This window comes from Camelus ferus, chromosome 9, assembly GCF_009834535.1.
Source record: "Camelus ferus isolate YT-003-E chromosome 9, BCGSAC_Cfer_1.0, whole genome shotgun sequence".
Lineage (NCBI taxonomy): Eukaryota > Metazoa > Chordata > Mammalia > Artiodactyla > Camelidae > Camelus > Camelus ferus.
In genome coordinates this window covers 50,450,917-50,470,494 of record NC_045704.1, presented here as the reverse complement: position 1 = coordinate 50,470,494, position 19,578 = coordinate 50,450,917, and the positions used below count along the sequence as shown (strand labels likewise).

Genomic DNA, 19,578 nt, shown 5'->3' with positions numbered 1-19,578 from the left:
TTCTGTGTCTGTATTGTTTTTAAATATTCAGTTCATCTGGAATCTATTTTGATATAAAAAAAGTTATTTGTTTTTCTATAAACTACACCTTACCAAGTTCCATACTGACTAATTTTCCTTCACATATTTTCAATGCTATATCCATCTTAGGCAAAACTCTAAATGAGTTTGGACTTAGTAATGGATATTCTAATTAGTTCTTCCACTATGTTTTAATGTGCCGGTACCAATGTGTTTTAATTAACAAAGATTTGTAAAATTTTCCTAACATGTAGATTCTCCTTACTACCGTTATTTTTGCCAACTTTTCTATTTTCTCATAGTCACTATGTATGAAATTCAGAATGATTTCCCTTTTGTGAGTTTTAGGTAGAATTAGTAGCTGTATAATATTGTTTTTTATTTCAAAACAAATACGTCCTTGCGGTTAAATACACTATCTGTTCATTTCTTTCATAGATCTTTTACAATTTCTTTTCAGTTTTTCTTAAAGATTTATTCATTTTTGGTTCTATTGTAAGTGGAGTATGTATTTCTTTTATATTGTCTACCTAGTTATTTTCATGTAGGAAGATAAATTACTGATTTTAAGAATTAATTTTATTGTTAGGTGCATTACTGAACTATCTTTTTAAAAATAATAATTCTCTTAGCTTTTTAAGGAATATATTATATCAATGCCAAATCTGATCTTCTTTTCTAGCTTTATATATATTCCTGTCCTCTTCTCTGATAGATTCATGCTTGATAAGTTTGGAAATTAAAATTAAAAATGTGAAATAGGAAAGACAGACTCATGCACTAGTGTTCTAGAAGACCTAGTTGCCTGGGTCTTAAAGGACAACAAAGAAGCATTTCAAAAGGACAGAACTGCTTCCAAGAGAGAAGCTCTCCAAATGTAGCCTCCTGGGCCTGGGGAATCAGAAAAGTCAGAAGCAGTCATCCAGGATGCTGCATCACAGCAATAATAAGAAAGAAGGGAGAAAAGAGGGTGATGTTTGGTCACTGAACTAGCACATGGTAAAATGTGAGAAACAAATTGTGAAGCGTTTTTAAAACATGCCAACCTCTGGTTGATGACTTGAGAATAACCTGAATGTGCTTGTGCACTCTGAAGAGGGCACCAAATCAAATCAGCTAACTCTAATTACTCTCTTCAAATTATCTGTGTTTAGCTTGCTTAGGGACAGGTCAATGGGAAGAATGTGAAGCAGCATTACCATTTAGCTTATATCCCATTGTATGTGTGCACCCACAGTTCATAGGCATTCACAAAATTTTTGTGTATTAGATATTGCTATAAATTTCCGATATACGTGTGCCTAAAGAAGATTGTGAGAAGGGACTGACAGAGCATGCTATAGGACGGACATGGATGCAACAAGGAGAAATAAACAATGTGGCTTGATAGAGAGGGCGCCTAGCAAATGAACTGGGCTGATCCTGATTGACGCCACATTAAAAACCCAAATGCAGCCACCTTTAACCATCCACTACTAGGGTAATCATTTTCAAAAGGGTGGAGAACTCACAGTCAGAAATATAAACAGGAGATTCCTTGAGGATACAGACAAATAATACAGACTTTCGATAAAAACATCCTTTTGGCATTCAAGAAGAGGCAATGTTGAAGGCAGAAGCAGCTTAAGGCACTCTGCAGGCATTTGCCCAAGTACTGAGCCAAGGATTGCAAGGCATTAAGCTTGATGATTTGACATTCTGACAGTGACACGGGACCAGGACTTTTACACTTTATATCACCACACGTGATTTTTGTAGGCTTAGGTCACTAGAATAAGGGCTCAATACAGGGAAAAGTCCAGGAAAGACGGGCCTCATGAAGCGGGGAGTCCACCAGGCTTACTGCACACCCCCTGCTTACACTTCTGCTCTTTCGGTTTTCTATTAAACGCCCCCAGTCACTTATTTATTTGACTAGAGATAAATACATGTTAAAATCTTTGCAGGTGGTGTTTCTGCCCTGTCTAGAACATAAGGTTGACAACTCAATCATTCACAGTGATAATAATGGCATGAATATCGTGTGACAGGTGATACTTATGTCTAATTGACTATTCATGTCATAGGGGCTCTGTGTCTTTCACCAGCCAAACCCAAAACCATGACATTTGACACTTCTAATTAAAAACAGTAATACTAACTTTAGAAAATATGCTAATATGAAATTATGGATTTTTGTTTGAAAAATCAGATACAATTGAAATCCACAGAAAAGTAAACTATTGTGCTTAACAGTCCCATTTACTTAAATATGATTCATTTCATAAAAGTTCATAAAATTAGTACCATCCAATTCTTTGCCCTATAGTCTGCAGTGTTAAAGGGAGAATTTGTGTAATTTGGCTGTAAAGTTCCTGCACATGTTGATCTGCTTAAAATAATTTCTAAGATGTTAGTTTCATGAAATTTCAGCAATTGTTCTTAAATGGGTGAAAATTATACCTTACATTTCCTTTTCCAATCATTTACAATAAACTGGCTAAAAAGCCTTGATCATAGAGGTTGAGGGATTTTATTTTGTCTTCAGTTTGAGAGGAACAATTTCAGCAGCATGCATTTTCTAATTTTTTATAAAATATTTATATGCCATCTAGTAGAGTACTTTGTATAAATTGCATTTATGAGTATTAGGCTATAATTTTATTCTAAGGAATAATTTTTTAATATCATGTATCTGTTGAGTTTATAGTTCTATTAAATATATGCATGACTGCATAGATAATAAATAAAATATTTTGTCTTTTTTTAAAGATTATTTGCAAGAAGCAGCAGAGCATTTGATTAATTCTTTCAGGTATACAGAAGTCATTGTTCTCTCTAGTGCTTTGGGAGGGATAAATTAAGGGAGAATGAGGAGTTGTCACTGCAGCATTTCCATCCACATTGATGGGTTTTATTTTATTTGTTTCCAACCTTACAACAACTGCCTTTTCTTCCTCTTTCCATCACATACTCGTATAATGCCTTATGTGTTTCCTAACTTTCATAGATTTATTTGTATCATCTGGAGCAGACTGTGAAGCTCTTAAGGAAAATTGGCATGTTTTGTGTAATTTGGATACATCCCATAATATCCAGAAAAACTGGGCCCAAAAAAAAAGACCAAAGAAAAGAAAAAGAAGTTAGGAAATACATGTTTTTTTACATGTAACAAAATGTTAAATTCCTTACTATGTACATCAATTAAAAACTGTTCTTTGGCTGAAAAAAAAAAATCAAACCAAATTGATCTGTGTTATTCCAGGTGAAAATGTCAAGAGCCAGAGCACAATTCACCATGTTTCATTGTTTCCTGCTTTGTCAATTGTAGATTCACAGAGAGGGGCTTCCCTCAGAGTGGGACCTGAATAACTGAGTGATAAGAACAGAACTTCAAGCCTACCTGGGATGAACAGGGAGTATGGGTGTGTGTGTGTGTGTGTTTGTGTGTGTGTGTGTGTGTGTGTGTGTGTGAAGATCTGAGGCTGTTTTACCTGTATAATAACCTTACAATCGTTTTATGTGTGGTCAGGGCATCTGGGGCACAGTCTCAATTTTGATCTTGACGTTCAGAGTTATCCATCAACTTTCTTTACCATATCCAGAATTATAGTCCAGTCCTTCTCAAACTTGACCGTCCAATCTGACCACAGTTTCATTGGTTATGACATGGGAAACCGTATCTCTGGATATCTCCAGTGTCCGTGCTTTTGTTTACACTTTTCCAGCTTCATGGAATAGCTTCCTTAATCCTTCCATAATCTAAGTTTTAATACTTTTTAAAATACCCAGGTAAATTCTCCTCTTTGAACAATTCAGTCTATAGTGATCTCCATATTCTGTCAATTTCGAAAGCTCTGGGAGTCTACCACACACTAGCATGCTCCTCTGAATCATTCTTTGGTTTGCTCTGGTGCTTTATCTTTTCCACAACATTAACATGAGCTCTTTTATTACAGAATTTTGTACAAAGTTAGGCACAGATTAGGAAATCAGTGTATTCAAATCTATTCATTCGCTGATTGATTTTTTTTCACCAATTCACTAATCAAGTCATGTGCCACACTGGGTGTTGAAAGCTAGAAATGCAGAGATGAGAGAGATAATCCCTCTCCCAATAAAAAAGTTCAAAATGACAGGGGAGAGAGAAGCGTAGCATTCTAACTCTAAGTATATTAAACTGGTACAATATAAAAGTGCTTAGGGAGGAGTTGACGGGAGGGGGAAGGGGTCACTTTCAGTTGCTATGGTCATAAAAGTATCCTACAGGAATGTGCATTTCATGATGGTTCATTCACTCATTCCCCCATTCATTCATTCCATAAACATTTAGTATTAGCCTGCAACATGCCAGGTACTGTTAAGATTGGGGATGCTGGGATGAAAGGTTGGAAGAAAGGGCCTCTGTTTTCAGGGTACTCACACTCAAGGGGGAAAAACAGTGAATAAGCCAACAAATTATAACATAGCCTAAAATCTAGTATTACCTTAACAGGTAATTTGGATAGATGGCATCTGTCTTTACAATGATTGGCTTGGATTAATTGAGGATTTCACTCACATCGCTATTCCACCCTGCGCACCTCACCTTTAATAAGAAAGCAACAGAAGGCAAATAGTACTTTCTAGGTTTGGCTTTCCTCAGACTTGATTAATGAAAAATGATTAATTTTCATGGTTAATCTATCATTCAAAAAAATGTCAAAAACATACATTTTACTTAACACAGATAAATATTAGCATGAATTAGCCACTACTTATCTAGTTTAAAATCCAATGCTTAATTTAGAAAAAAGAGTAAAAGATAATCCAAACACCTAGTTAAAATAAATACCTCATTAAGCTTTCATTGCTCTTGGTTCATAATTACTATTTATATTATCCCTAGTTTGAATGGTTTTCATGGAATTAATTCAACCATAATACCCATTTTTTCCGCTCTTATACAGAACTTCAACTTGCTTTGGACTTCAAGGCAGCTTTTCTTAAAAATGCTTATAGAAAACTTCTTCCAGCCTGACTGTTGTTCTCTCTAGAGAAAGAGCAGGACTACATCTTCTCAATTACACTTACATCAATAAGCATGTGCTGAATGGCCACCAAGTGCTTTAGAGATACAAAGGTGAATAAATCACAGTCCATTTCTTCAATGAGTTTATCATGTCTAACAGAGTTGTAGGAAGTTTCAAAAGAAAGGCCACTGACTGATCAAAGAAAATTGTCATTATGTGCCCAAATAGGCTTCCAAATTATCTGTATGCTAAGAATGATGCTTCATTAAGTTACTCATTTTCTTTGGTTCCAGCAGCTCAGCCAGAGGAAAATTTTTTTTAAAAAAGTTTTTTGATTGCACTATGTTGTCCCTGGCTCACATAAGATCCAAACTAATACTTTTCTACACTAACAAAGAAGTCCTGTCTTCATCACCAAGCAAACCTCCTTCAGCTTCCTTCTTCCATTGGGTGTTTATACACCATCAGTCAACTACAAATACCACCCACTGTGTTAAAAACTGCCTCCCTGTCAGTCTCTCTTATAACAGCTGTGCCCTTGTCCACAAAACACAGCATTTTACACACTTAACACACTTGAAAAGACTTTTCAAGTTTATATACAAATCATATATATATATGTATATGTGTACATATAACATATATAAATATTCCAAATATTATATATAAAAACCTCCACATACTAGAGAGAAAGAGATTAATTCAGAAATCTCAGTCACCAAAGGAAATAAAAGGAATAAATTCTTTGCACTAACCTTAAATAAAGACAATGCAAAACTACTACGTTACTGGGCAAAGCTTAACATTTTTTATACAGGTTTTGTTTACTTCCTAGACTTCCACACTATTTTGTGGACTAGTAAGATTTTTTTTTTCTATTTCTGAGGACTCTGTGAAGTAAGTTTACAGTTAGAATTTTCATAAATTATACCATAATATATACTAGAAAATGAATATTAATACCTCTTCTCTTGAAAAATGTTTCTTAAGTAATTCTGAAGATTCTGTTTCTAGACTTAAAGAGACTCATAAACAGCATGCAGGGATGACTGTGCGTCTTTCTCTGAGAGACTGTGTATTCTAATAAAGAAACATACCCAGATGCTGTCCTCTTGCCGATACTGCTTCCAGTTTCTGCCACTGTCACTGAACATCAGGAGGTAGCTGGTCACCCAGTTGGAGCTCCCATATCCCCCTTGAGTGGCCACAGCGGTGATCTCCATTCTCTCTCCGAGGTCAATCTGCAACCACTGGTATTTGTTTGACACAAGTGGAGACCAGCCACCAGCTCCTTTTGTGAAAACAGAAACAGGAGAAATTGGCAAAGAAGAATTCATTAAAAATCTATTAGTGAACTAGAAATGCCAATTAAGACTGTATTGCTCTATGGAAATTAAGAAAGTCAAATTTCCAAAATTTGAAACTTCCCTTAATTGTAGAAGAATACAGAAAAACAAGAATGTAATGTAAACGGATGGAGCCTGTGTTTAATTATGCTCATTTCTAGTTGTTACAACCTTCTGACACTGGGAAGCTTAATTCAATGAGGTTAAACTCATTCAGTGTTTAAGTGCTTAATCCAATAGGCAGACATCCATGTCAACACTTGGAGCTAGCATATTTACTGCCCACATGCATGACTACGTAATGATTTGGCCTTCTGTCCCTTGGCCCGGGGCTTGATTTACCTTCACACTACAGCAGGACTAGAAAACTCCCTTTCTGATCATGTTTAGGCTCCTGGGAAAGAAGTACAGCATTAAGCTCAGGAATACAAAGATGATCAAGGAACAGTTCCTGCTTTCACTGTGTCTGCAGTCTTAGGGGAGGAACAGACATTGAAAGCACGTTTGAAACACAACATGAAAAATGTTAATGGTGAGGCAGGTGCAGGCAACAGTAACACAGTAAATGCTGGAGAGGTCTATCCAGGGGTAACTGGCTTGCAACAGTGTGTGCAATTTAAACGATTAAATTTTCAGGAATTTTGCAAGCTGATGGGTAAACATAGCCATCTTTGCAACTGGCCCTGGTGGGAGTATTTAAACCAAGAAAATTGGCAAACTCTACAAATCAGTACCCACTCCCACCTCAGCCAGTTTTGAGTACATCCACTGGTTGTATCCTACCTACCTGGGAAAGGGAGTGGTGGGTGAGAGTATAGGGGATGGGAAAGCCATGGAAAACATCATAGAGCAAGTTGTGTTTCAGCACACAGAGGTTAGAAAAAAAAAAAAAAAACAGGAGTTTGTTGTATAGTCAAGGTGGTATGGATAGAGCAGAATTTATTGTTTGGTTTTATCCAATGCACACTAGGAGATTACAGATTTGACTACCTAATGTATGTCCTAGTAAGATGTTTCATTCTTCCAATTTACTATAATAATGCTTTATTTGGGAATTTATTTATTTTAAGTAATACTAACATTGCTTATTTTGTAAATAATAAGTAATCACTGTAAAAGTCATGAAATACAATTTAACTCATTCTTGAATCCATGACTATCTAGTATTCAATAACCATTAAAATATAGTATCTGTTATATAACATACCAAATAAGAATCTTAGTACATGTTTTCTTTCCCCTGTTCTTCTGTCATCTACCTTAAGGCTCTAATAAGTGCTGACATTTTAGATAGAGATGACCATTAATTTATATACAGTTTTTATTCAAGCATTATTCTTGGCATCCATGCCCTGTTTTATAAACCCTGAATCAGGCCCTAGCACAAAGAGATACCCAGTAAGTGTTTGCTACCCTGGCGTGGCACAGATCTACATGGTGTGGCAGGTGTACTACTATGGTATGCCATTGTCAGACCTAAAGGGACATGTGTGCGTTAACAACTGTTTTATAAGATTTAAAAATCCTCTGGGTGGCAGGCACAACACAGTGACACTCTGAGACGAAAGGCAGAACTCTGTGCCACTTACAGCTCCACGGAAGAGAAGACTGGCAGGCAGGGCCCCTCCAGGGGTGCACCCACAGAAAGGGCAACAAGCGGAAGCCGCAGGGGGCAGCTGATGCAAGACAGGGAGGGAGGGCTTGGCGAGGCTTTGTGAGCTCCCTGTGGACCGGCCAACCTGAAGGGGCTCATCCAGGTGTCGGGGACCCAGCTCCAGAACAATTAAGGATGACACACGGCGGTCACAGAGCATGTGAGCCCAGTCAGGGACGTGGCTGGGTCTGGAGGTAAGCAGCTGCTCAGGAAGGGGAACTGACTGTTTTCTAGTCAGGGCCTCAAACTGAGTCAAGAAAGTATTTTGAAAAAAGAATTCTATGACAACAATGTTCTCTCTCGACAGTACCACACTACCTCCTGCTTGTATCAGGGGACGGTTCCCAAGATTACCTCATACATTGTTTTTAGACTACACACTTTTTTTTCCCAAAAAACCTTCCCCCCTGGAGTTAACAAATGACCATGTCTCTGAAGTAAGGGGGCAGCGGGTGCAAGCTTCCCCCAACCCCCGCGTCCTTTCTGATCTTACTGTCCTGCCTCAGGGCCTATCGAAAGCTTGGAAGCTGACAGTCTCCTGGGGCCTGACGTTAACCACGCATCCTTGGCCCAACTGCAACATAGCCGCAACTGCCTCTCTGTATTTTTATCATTTTTTTACACAGAAAAGTTGAAAAAGGATGAATGAAGTGCCCCGAGCCAGCCATCATCTTTACCTGAAATTTCTACATTTGGAATTTTAGCTCCATCAACTTATACCTCGGGAAAGTGCTGGTTATTTTGCTTCTTGCTCTTTCTGGTTAATTTTAATGGTCTAAAGGCAGTAATGAAGATCCATTTTTAATACAGAATTTTATAATATTTTTCTGGCATTTTGACACTTCCTTACAGACCAGTATTTAAAACATGGACACAAGAGAGAAGCACGGTGAAAAAAAAAAAAAAAAGAAGAAGAATCGGTGTGATTCCAGTGAGTTAAAATTGGATCATCAATTCTCATCAGGAGCAAGAGGAGCCTCTCACTGACCGCCCCTCTTCCCAGCATCGCTCACCGTCACAGCTGCACTAACCGACTTGAAACATTCGCAGTTAATTGACCTTGAACATTTCAATTTCTCACCTGTGGCGAAAAGGTACTACTGATATGCTAATCAAGTGATATCATTAACGAGGTGCACCAATAAAGTAATGGAAATTCAGCCGCTCCTAGGCATTACCAAGTAATTTCAGCAGGATAATTCGGCCACAGGGAATCCAGAGATTCCTACCGGGTTTTCAACTGTGTGGCTCTGCAGACACATACGGTCTAAGTGTGTGATGGGGTGTTATGCTTGTTCTAATTTTAAAACAAACGTTGAACAGTAATATGGAAAATGCAAATACACAGAGACAGATATAGATATACAGACATGGATACAGAACTTGGCACACTTTGGTAGTGCCAGCCTATGATGACATGTAGGGACAACAGTGACATTAACTGAAAATACAACTGCAGCTGAGGTTCAGCTACACCAGCTGAATGGCCACTGCCAAACCGTCTAGTCTTCTGGAGACACATTACTGTCATTTTTACTTTTTCAATGGAGAAAATGATGGCTAACTCCAGCAAATTGTTAACCCTGAATTAATACAAAATAAAGTGAATATTTATTAATTAAACCTTTCAGTTGCTGATTGGGTGTTATTTGTCCTTAGTGATACTTTCAATATGCCAACATTTCCAACATCACAGTAGACCAATGTGACACCAGTGACCATCTTCCCATAACCCCACTGTTCCATGGTTGCTGACACAACCCACAAAACAAAGAGACTTGTCCCTCCACTCATGTTCTTCCCCATATCACAGGCTTCCTTCCCCTATTCCATCCTCTTTCTTCTCCTGCCTTGGCCTTGTTACTGAGACTTGGCTTAATAAAATGTCATAAATTTATTCAAACAGAACCATTTCTTGCATCTTCGTATCACAGCATGAAAACTCACACTTAAAAATAAAACCCCTCTCCCTACTGATGAGACTTTTAAAAATTAAGTGTTGCAGTAGCGCTATGAGATGTAAATTTAAAAAGCACAGTTAGTGCCTATTGATTTCTCTCACACACAGCAGGCAGGTGAGGATATGGTGGTTGTTACTTTTTGAATTATAAAACAATTATTACTGCTATTGACTCCAAAGAGTTCCGATCACAGTAAAGCTAAGCTTTGAAAAAATTTAGTTATTGAATGACCACAATCAAAGGATCTCTTGTATCTGTTGCCTACCACTTTTAAAAATCAGGTTCCAAAGGAACTGGCTTCTATAACACATGTTGCTATGAACTGCCAGGAAAGAAGAGCGAACTAAAAATTATCCATTGCCTATTATATGCTAAGTATGCTACCAGAAATTTTATGTACCATATTAAACTTAATTATTAAAATTACCTAGTGAGATGAAACATGTTTTAACCACTCTTCTTTTCAAATAAAAATTTACAAAAAGAGATTTACAGAGGCTAAGTAAAATTTCCCAATATTATACAAAGTATTTTGGTATAGATGAGAAATTACCTTTTAAATGATTTTAATCTGTTAGGATCTCATTTTTTAAAATTGCCTCCTTTTTCATTCTTTACCCTTGAAATAATTATACAACTATTATTGCCCCAGAGTGGTATATTTTATTCCAAGAATAACTTCAAATAATACATTCAGTGTTATTTAAATAGAAATAGCTAGCTGGCTGAATTATATGTAAAACTCTTACATCCCATCTACCAGGCAGCACCAATATTTAGTTCTGCACATGGAGGCACATCTTACAATTTCACGGAAGTAAAAGAAAAACTGAAGAAAAAATACTCTTGGTTGGAGCCTTAAAATACAGAAAAGAATCACTTCTATTCCCTGCTAATATTAAAGATGGCATGACTGCCACTCCTGGTGGTCCTCAGTGAAGGTGAGGTGTCAGAGTCTGTCAACATTGCAAAGGTTGGAACCACAGAAAGGGGAGTCATATTTCTTTCTCAAGATTTAAAGTGTAAATGGACACAGATGTTCAAGGATACAAAACATAAATGAACATAGTTGAATGACAGTCTTTGCCACCATTAGAGCATCTACATTTCTAAAAAATAATTGGCTTAATTAAAATTGTCATAGGCATAGAAAACAAACATGGTTACCAGGGGGAGAGGAGAGGAGGGATAAACTGGGAGTTTGGGATTTGCAGATACACATTACTATATATAAAACAGATAAACAACAAGGTCCTACTGGGAACTATACTCAATATCTTGTAATACTCTGTAATGAAATAGAATATGAAAAGGGATATATATATCTGAATCACTATGCTGCACCTCAGAAACTAACGTGACACTGTAAATCAGCTATACTTCAGTAATAAAGTAAAAAATAAAATAAACATTTATCAAAAAATAAATAAAATAAAATTGTCACACGTGTTTTTTTTCACAAGTGATTTCATCTAGAAATCACTTACACTTCACTGAAAGTGTTAGTTTGCCCGGCTCATCTTGATCTTGACATTAAATTACAATAATGTAAAGAAACAAAGAATATCGTGCCACTACTTGTCTGGCTCCCTAAAATGGTTTGCAGTGTCCCAGGACCACCATTTAGAATCTTATCAAGCACTGTATTTTTACTGGTGCAGCTCTTTTCGCCGGGAGGAAATATGACACAATTCATGCCGCGTGCCTGGCTCATCTTTGCACACGGACACTCCTGAATCTTGGCAGTGCCGCACCTGGTCACAGCAACTGGTACAGGGATGGCCAGGTCAGCTGAGCCAGGCCAGTGGGGCAATTCCAGGATTGTGCTGGGACTATGGGAGGAAGACTGTCTTTCCTGCTGTGAATGCTGAAAGGATGGGAATCAGGCATCGAGCTGTATAGGAGCAATCATTGTGGGAAACCTGAGCGAAGTAGCGTCGAGCCAAGTGGACTTGAGAGATGAGGCGAGACCCAGTTCCAACGGCTGGGTCGGCACCAGGTCCACTGGGCCTGCAGTGCATGCCCTGCGCTTCCCAGGCACGTGAGCTACTAGCCAGCCTGTTCCACTAGTGCTGCACCTGCTCAGACCACTGTGACAGCAATCCTCCTCTCTTTCATTATTTTTTCTCTCCTCAGTGGATCATTCCCATTAATGTACATGTGAGTTGTTGTTTTTTTCCCACTTTTACTTTCCACTACTCCCAATACCTTGATATTCTCTGTTCACTTCGCTTCCACAAAAGCTCATTCCCTTAATTTTCTTCTTAGTTTATTAGTTGCTCCTTCTCAGTCTGCATTGCTGGTTCTTCCTTTCGTCTCCTCCCTCTTAAGGCTGAGATGCTCCAAGGCTCAGTCCTGTGCCCTGCTCCTTCACAACCTGCACTCATCCCCTGGTGGCCTCTTTTGGCCTCACGGACTTAAGTATCACCTGACGATAGCTCCCTAATTTACCTCCCCACCTCCCACCTCTTCCCTAAACTTCAGACTTGTATATTTACTCCCTACTTGATATATTTCCTGAACCAAGCCCCTCTTTTTCCCCCCAAATCCTACTCTATTCACATACTTCTCCTGCCCAGTCTATGATGATTCCACTCTTGCAGTTAGTTACCCAGGACAAAAAAGAAAGAAAAAATGGAGTTGTGCTTGACCCTTCTCTTTCTCTCTCACCATTCTACCAAACCAACAGAAAACACTGTCAGGGCCACTCACCTCTCCAGAATTGGAGGGTCCCTCCATCTTCACTGGTACTCCTTTCCTAAAAGCCACACTATTCCAGCCCTGGTTCCTGCCAAAGCAACCTAACAGGTCTCCCTGCTTCTTCCTTTGCTCACTGAGACTCTATGCCCTACACAGCAGGCTTAAAATAGTATTCTAGGCTCAAAAAGCTGCAGTAACTCTCACTTTCACATACAATGAAAGATAGAGTCATTACTATACAGCCTTCAGATTCCTATATGACCTGCCGCTGGGCACGGCTCCCAGCCCAGATCTGACCTCCTGTCCTCCTCTTCCCAGCTCACTCCCCTCCATCAACAATGGCCTCCTTGAGGTTCTCTGAGCAAACAGCATCCTCCTATCGCCCAGTCCATGCTTTGTTAGGATATCCTCTCTGCCTGGAGTGCTCTTCTCTGAGATAGAAGGGTTAACATCTTTGCTGCCAGCAAGTCTTTGCTCAGTTGTGATCGCCCTTATACAAGTTTGCGTCTCCTGGGCTCCCTTATTCAAATTCCTTCCGCCCAGCAATCCTGCTCCCAATCATCTTAATCTTAACCACTTCTTCATTTTTGTCAGATATTGACATCTTTATACATACATTTCTTATTTATTCTATTTGTTTATCCTTTACCTTGCCCTATTAGAATATAAGCTCAGTGAGGCCTAGAGTCTTTGCCTGTTTTGCTAATTGATAGATCCTAGATCCTAAGCATCTAGCACACTGACTGACACACTGTAGACACTTAATAAATACTTACTGCATAAGGGAATAAAAAACTCCACAGTCATATGGGTATAAACCTGTAAATTCATACACCAAACTAGTGGCAGAGCTGGAGCCAAACTAAGCAAAAGCACAGGACACTTCTCTTGGTAGAATGGTGTTTTCAATGAAGTCCTCAAAGAGAAAGCTTATGCACTTGGTGCACACATACACATCATGCACATGTACACAAAATGTCTATCACCTGTCTCAAAATTACACAGTTTAATCACGTGTAAACTACATTTCCTAAATATACTTATTGCTTGGTTTTTGGATCTTGTGATACAACGAAAAAGAGGAGCTTTTCAGTTCATCTCCCCAGCAAGGTTCTAAATTAATAATACCTCACTAAATTCTTGTAGGTTTAAGTTCTTTGCTGTTGATCAATTTCTCCTCCCAGAAAATTGGCAGCCTGACTTTCAGTCCTACTTCTTGTATTGCCAGATCAAACATTTCTGAAGTCTTCAACAATTCAGTGGATTGATCAGTAAATATTTACATCCTTTCTCTGCTCAGGCACTGTGATTTGTATATTTGATGTGCAAATTTTGGGACAGTCAAATTTCCTCTAGAATACTAAAATAAAATTACAAAAACAACAAATTCTGTGCTTTAATTTTTTTTGCCACAGCCAGTTTTATTTCATTCAAATTAGTAGTTTCGGAAAAATGACTTTGAGCACATGATGTCTACAAACTCAGATGAGAATCAGGACTGGCCCATGTTTGGCTTTCTAACACCATTACACTACTTTTCTAAAAGTCTTGATTTAGATCCACCACAGTGAGGCAGGTCATTTCAGTAAATGACCTCATGCATCACAAAGAGCATACTGACAATATCCCAGAGATTGAAAAACCATTTTTTGCTTCCCTACCTTTTTTTTATATCTTCCCCAGCCTGAGGGAGATGATAAGCTGTCATGAGTCAAATGTCCTCATATCACTCGTGGGTCAAGAAACCGAAGCTGCTCTCTTGTACCCAACAGACATTATTTCCAAGTAATGATTGGAAAAGCCAGCAATACTAGGGCACAGTACAGCAGAAAGATAAAAAGTGCAAAATCAATTCCAGGCATTTGACTGATTGAATCATTCAATGTTTTCCCAGTGTGTAAAAATGCTAAAACATATTAATACAGCATCATGATTCCACTTAATGAGATATGTTTACCTCTAGGCTTAGTTATTTGTTGAATTAAGTCTTGAATACACACTCTTTATTTAATTCCATGATTTAGTCCTTTTTAAGTATTATTCTGTGGAAACTTTATTTCACAGGCAATGGGAAAAATGATTAGTGATGCCTATGACCAAGATAGCCTTAACTTTCCCCTCAGCTTGACTAAACTTTAGACAGGTTTTTTCCTGACCATAGGCACCCCCTGACCTCTTTTCTCAGAGCATTTAATTTAGGGAAGTTGCAGTTATAAATTGTTTCTCTGCCCCTTGAGATGTAAATCTTCATCAAGCCTCTTCACAGTTTTACAATTCAAGAATGTTTTTCTCAAGGACCTGAGTCATTCCTCTGAAATGTAGTCATCAAGAAAGATAGCGCCCCTGTCTCCCAGCCTCCATGGGAGGGCAGGAGCCTAACTTCCACAAGCACCAATTAGCAAACACAAATGGCCTAATCACGCTGACCAACTTTCCCCTGATGCTCTCCAGTACTTTTCCACTAGCTCAGTTTAGTGTTTAAAAATTTTCCCACCTTTGGTTCAACAGAGTTGTGTTCAGTTTTCCTTCCCTATTGCAAAAGTCTTGACCCTCCACTGTTACAGTCTTGAATAAAGTCTTTCTTGTCTGTTTAACTCAATCCAGTGTAATTTTTCTTTGACAGGAGATAATGGTTTTTTTTTTATTAGAACAATGCGTTTTTCATTTTTCCACCTAATGAGTCATGATCCCCAGAAACCATTACACAATCACAGTCTAAGGAGATAAAGAACAATGCTTAGAAGTGAATGAGGGTCTGAACAGGGCTAACCAGAGGGATTCTTCATGCTAGGGACAGTACCCAGAGACTACCACACACCTGCTCTCCCCATCAACCAAAAGAATGTCACAGCCAGCTTGAGGGAATCCCAACAGCAACAAGAAGTGCCATGGGGCCCAGCCAGAGAAGATGATGGCCTTTGCCAAGAGAATAGTCAAAGGGACAAACTGGCCACTAAATGTGGCAGTGTATGTCAATATTCAGGGTTAAGATCAACCAAATCACGCTCAGCAGGTATCACTGACCTGGGACACGAGGATCCAAACAGTGATCCTGTGTGGACATCAACACAATAACCAACATATGCCAGGGAAGCCCAACCACACCATGGCGTCTTCTGAGTTCCTCTATGCCAATGGCCATTTTGTAAAGGAACAGAGAAAATATTAGGAAATCAGAAGGTCTGAGCATTTACCTGGAAGAGACTGACACAACCAAAGAAGGCCAATTTACCCAGCAGAGGATAGAAGGTTTGAGGTGATCTGATAAGTGGGCACTCATGGAAATAGTCTCTGGACTGAAGAGTAAACACGATCTCTGTCATCTTAAAACAATACTCCATATGATGAACTTTTTAAAATACTGAAAAATATGCAGTGTTTCCATGTTACTTCTCAACTACTAACATAACTTGCAGACTCAGAGGTTTGAAACTGGCTTGAGAAAATCAGATCAACCAGTATTTCAGGTATAAATGATTAGAAGATACTATCTTTAAGAATATTTTGTGTGCATGCTTAACATCCCCCAAACTGCTGCTTATGCATTTTAAATAAGTCATAATTTTCTAAAACTGTATGTGGATTGTCAAGAACAATGTCACTTGCATGCGTACATGGCTGGTCAACCAGAATCGATTATATCTATCTGATTCAAAAAATATTTTGCCATACGCATAGCACTGACACAGTCAGGTCTGCATTCTAGAGCAGAATCACTCAGCATCCATTAGGCATCACAAAGATTTTTGGTACAAAGCAGACAGAAATAAACACATCAATACACACACACAGACACACATACACAAAATCTACTGGCTTTAATAGTTATAATGTTCTACAATAGCATAGTGGAGTAGGATACAAATAGAATTCAGTGTCTGAAGCCAGCAGGTACAATATTCCTTATTGCGCACATTCAATTCTAGAAATGCTTTTGATTGCAGACTCTTTCACTATACAAATGAATCGCTTCCTCTAACATCTGAGCACCCAAGCCAGCTCCATCTGGCTCCTGGCCTATGTACAAATATAGGAGCACACAAGGGTTACAATTTTATTTTTAAAATATAGGGGAAAATATGCTCTTATGAGATTTTTGTCAAAATTGTGATACATGACCATTAATTTTGCCAGTGATTGTCATACATCTAGATTTTTAACCTACCCTAAATTATTACATGTGTTTAAAAGTTTCTTTACCTCATTATAGAAAACAAATCAAGTTTCAGCATATTTGATTTTGGGATAGTTTATTGTGCCAAAATACAGAAGAGTCCAAATAGATGTAAATGTAACAAACCACTGCTGGATGATTTTTTTCCAGTTAAGCTCTTTTATTTATTAATCTGATTTTAGCCTATGGTTATAAACTTGTCACTTTGTCATTGTATCACCTATACTGAGCAATAAAGACTTTCTAAAATTATACATCACCAATTATTCTATATTAGAAAGAATAGGCACATAGTGCCCTGGCTTCACCAAGATAAAAATCATCTTATTTTTAAGGAGAATGATCGAGTCCTTCAGGATGTGAAAAGTGGGGAAGCCCAAGCAGAAGAGGGAAAAAACATCATTTTGCTCTGTTTATCTCCATTTATTTCTATTTGTAATGTAAAATGGAAAGTTCTAACTGTTCTTTTTGATAAAAAGAAAGTCTCACAAAGCCACCTCATTTCCACTCAAACCAATGAGGCCTTTCACATGACTGTCAGGCCACCTGTCATGGTGCACGGTTCCCAGTGTATATTGATCCACTGAGTCAAAATAAAGTAGGGCTTCCAGCTGGGAATGAGGGTTAACGCAAACATTTTCTGGATCGGAAAAGATGGACCCCCAAAAGTAGGTCATGTTGGTGCCCAGCCAATTTCAAATCGCTCCTGGCAATGCTGTGACTCTCACTCACACCACTGCGTCTTCCCGCACACTGTCGCCACACGGGAGAGCGTGGCAACTGAAAAACAGCATCTTAGCAGAAGCAGCTCAGTGCATGTTCATGAGGACAGCTATAATGACTCTGAAGAACACTTTGATAAGCAAAATGGAAAGTCAATTATCAACGTGGATTATTATGTTGCAATTGTTGTTTTTACTATCTTCTTTTTCTGAAAAAAAAATTAAGGTCAATTTATTGATACTGTTTGGAATGTACCTTTGGAGTTCAGAATTATGCATTTTAATTTTTTAAATTACCACCAAAATTTTAATTTTTAAGAAAAATAAATACATAGATACATAGATTGATAGGGTAGAAAGAAACTTTCGGAGGTGATGAGTAAGTTTATGGCTTTGATTATGGTGACGGTGTCGTGGATATATACTTATCTCCAAACTCATCAAGTTGCATATAAATACGTACAGTCCTCTGCATATCAATCATACCTCAACAAAGTGGTTTTAAAAATTAGCAATTCATAATTTTAGGAAATATGAATGTAGTATTTTCAGAGTCAGCTGAGCTTGCCAAACATAAATGTCAAGAACTTCATATTTTTATTTAAGGCACCAATTTTTCCTTCATCAGATGTGTAACTGAGTAGAAGAAAACTGTGGTGTCCTAATTGCCTTTTGTAAAAAAAATTTTTTTGCAAAACTCTATAGAAGCCTGGATACAAACTTCCTAGGATTTTAGGCTCCTTCACATAAAAACAGGAGGGACAGTATGATTGTATCGATGTTATATATAAGGGGGTCCCCCAGATGATCTACATTTAGAGTTTCAACAACAGATTCATGATTTACATAATTCTTGGTAAGTGATGCTTTCATAAAAAAGAACAACAGCTTTTTGCTTTTGCTCTGACATCCTGTATCTTTAAAATATCTATCTAGGTCAATAAATAAGCTGCAAATAAAACCATCAGGAAAGGTTTCATGACCAAAATTTCATCACTTAGAGCAAGTCCCCCCTTTAGCTCCAGGTGACACAGTGACTTCTTGAGTTTCTTCTCACCCCTCCGCCCAGCCCTTTTCAGCATCCTTCATAGAGCTCCCTTTCTCTACTTTTGTTGAGAAGCTACCACAACTCTCCTCTCCTCTTTCACATTACATTCTCAGTGGACTACATTTCTCATGCCTCTGGCTGCAATAATTAATTTTTTTGTTTTCGGATGATGAGCCTGAATCTTTATTTTTAGCTCTGACTTCCCTTTGAAATCTGTATCTCAGATCCTAAATGCTCCCTATACGTCTATTCATGGATGCCCTATAGATATCTCAAACTCCACATTCCAAAAATGGATGCCTTCCCTCCTGTCAAAACCAGATGGCCACGTCATTCCAATCTCCAAGTCACTCAGACTAAAATATAAAAATCATTTCTAATTATTCCCCTTCAATAACAGAAATTTCTCTATGTGTAGAAATTACCAAATTTGGTCAATATTACCTCCACAGTGATTTTTTGTGCCCCTTTCTTGCTTTTTTGCGATTCCTACCTTAGTTTGAGCCCTTATTATGTCAACTATTCAGTTAAAAACTTATTTTCTGTATTTATTTTCAGTTACTGGGGGTATGACTTTGAAGTGAGGGAATGAAAGAATGACAAAGACATGAAAGCATTTGAGAGATCTTAGGGAGGCAGAACTGGCAGAACTGAGGACCTGTGGATAACTCCTTAGACATGAGACGCTGGGAGGGCAGGAGAAGGGAGAGGACAAAGCCAAGGCTGGCAGCTTGGGAAACTTCTGGGTGGCGGGGCGGAGAGTGAAGAGCCATCAGTGGAAGGGAATCTGAAAGACGTAAAACTGAAGGAACGGGAATCACAAGGAAGCAAGAAGAAGTCAGAATGTTGTGAGTGAGTCACTTCAGCACAGGGGCAGGTCTTCAGAGGGTGAGGAACATGAAATAGGCAAGGCCCGGGGGATTTGCATATGGTTATAGGATTCAGAGAGGGAATCAGGAAA

General features: G+C 38.3%; 1 protein-coding gene across 1 annotated transcript in view; it reads right to left on the bottom strand.

The window, feature by feature from the left end:
* CNTNAP4 (contactin associated protein family member 4) overlaps positions 1 to 19,578 on the bottom strand; it is a 222,478-nt gene that overhangs the window by 147,313 nt on the left and 55,587 nt on the right. Inside the window, exon 3 of the mRNA XM_006193465.3 lies at positions 6,110 to 6,303. Within this exon, the coding sequence (XP_006193527.1) occupies positions 6,110 to 6,303 (194 nt within the window). The remainder of the gene's footprint in view (positions 1 to 6,109; positions 6,304 to 19,578) is intronic.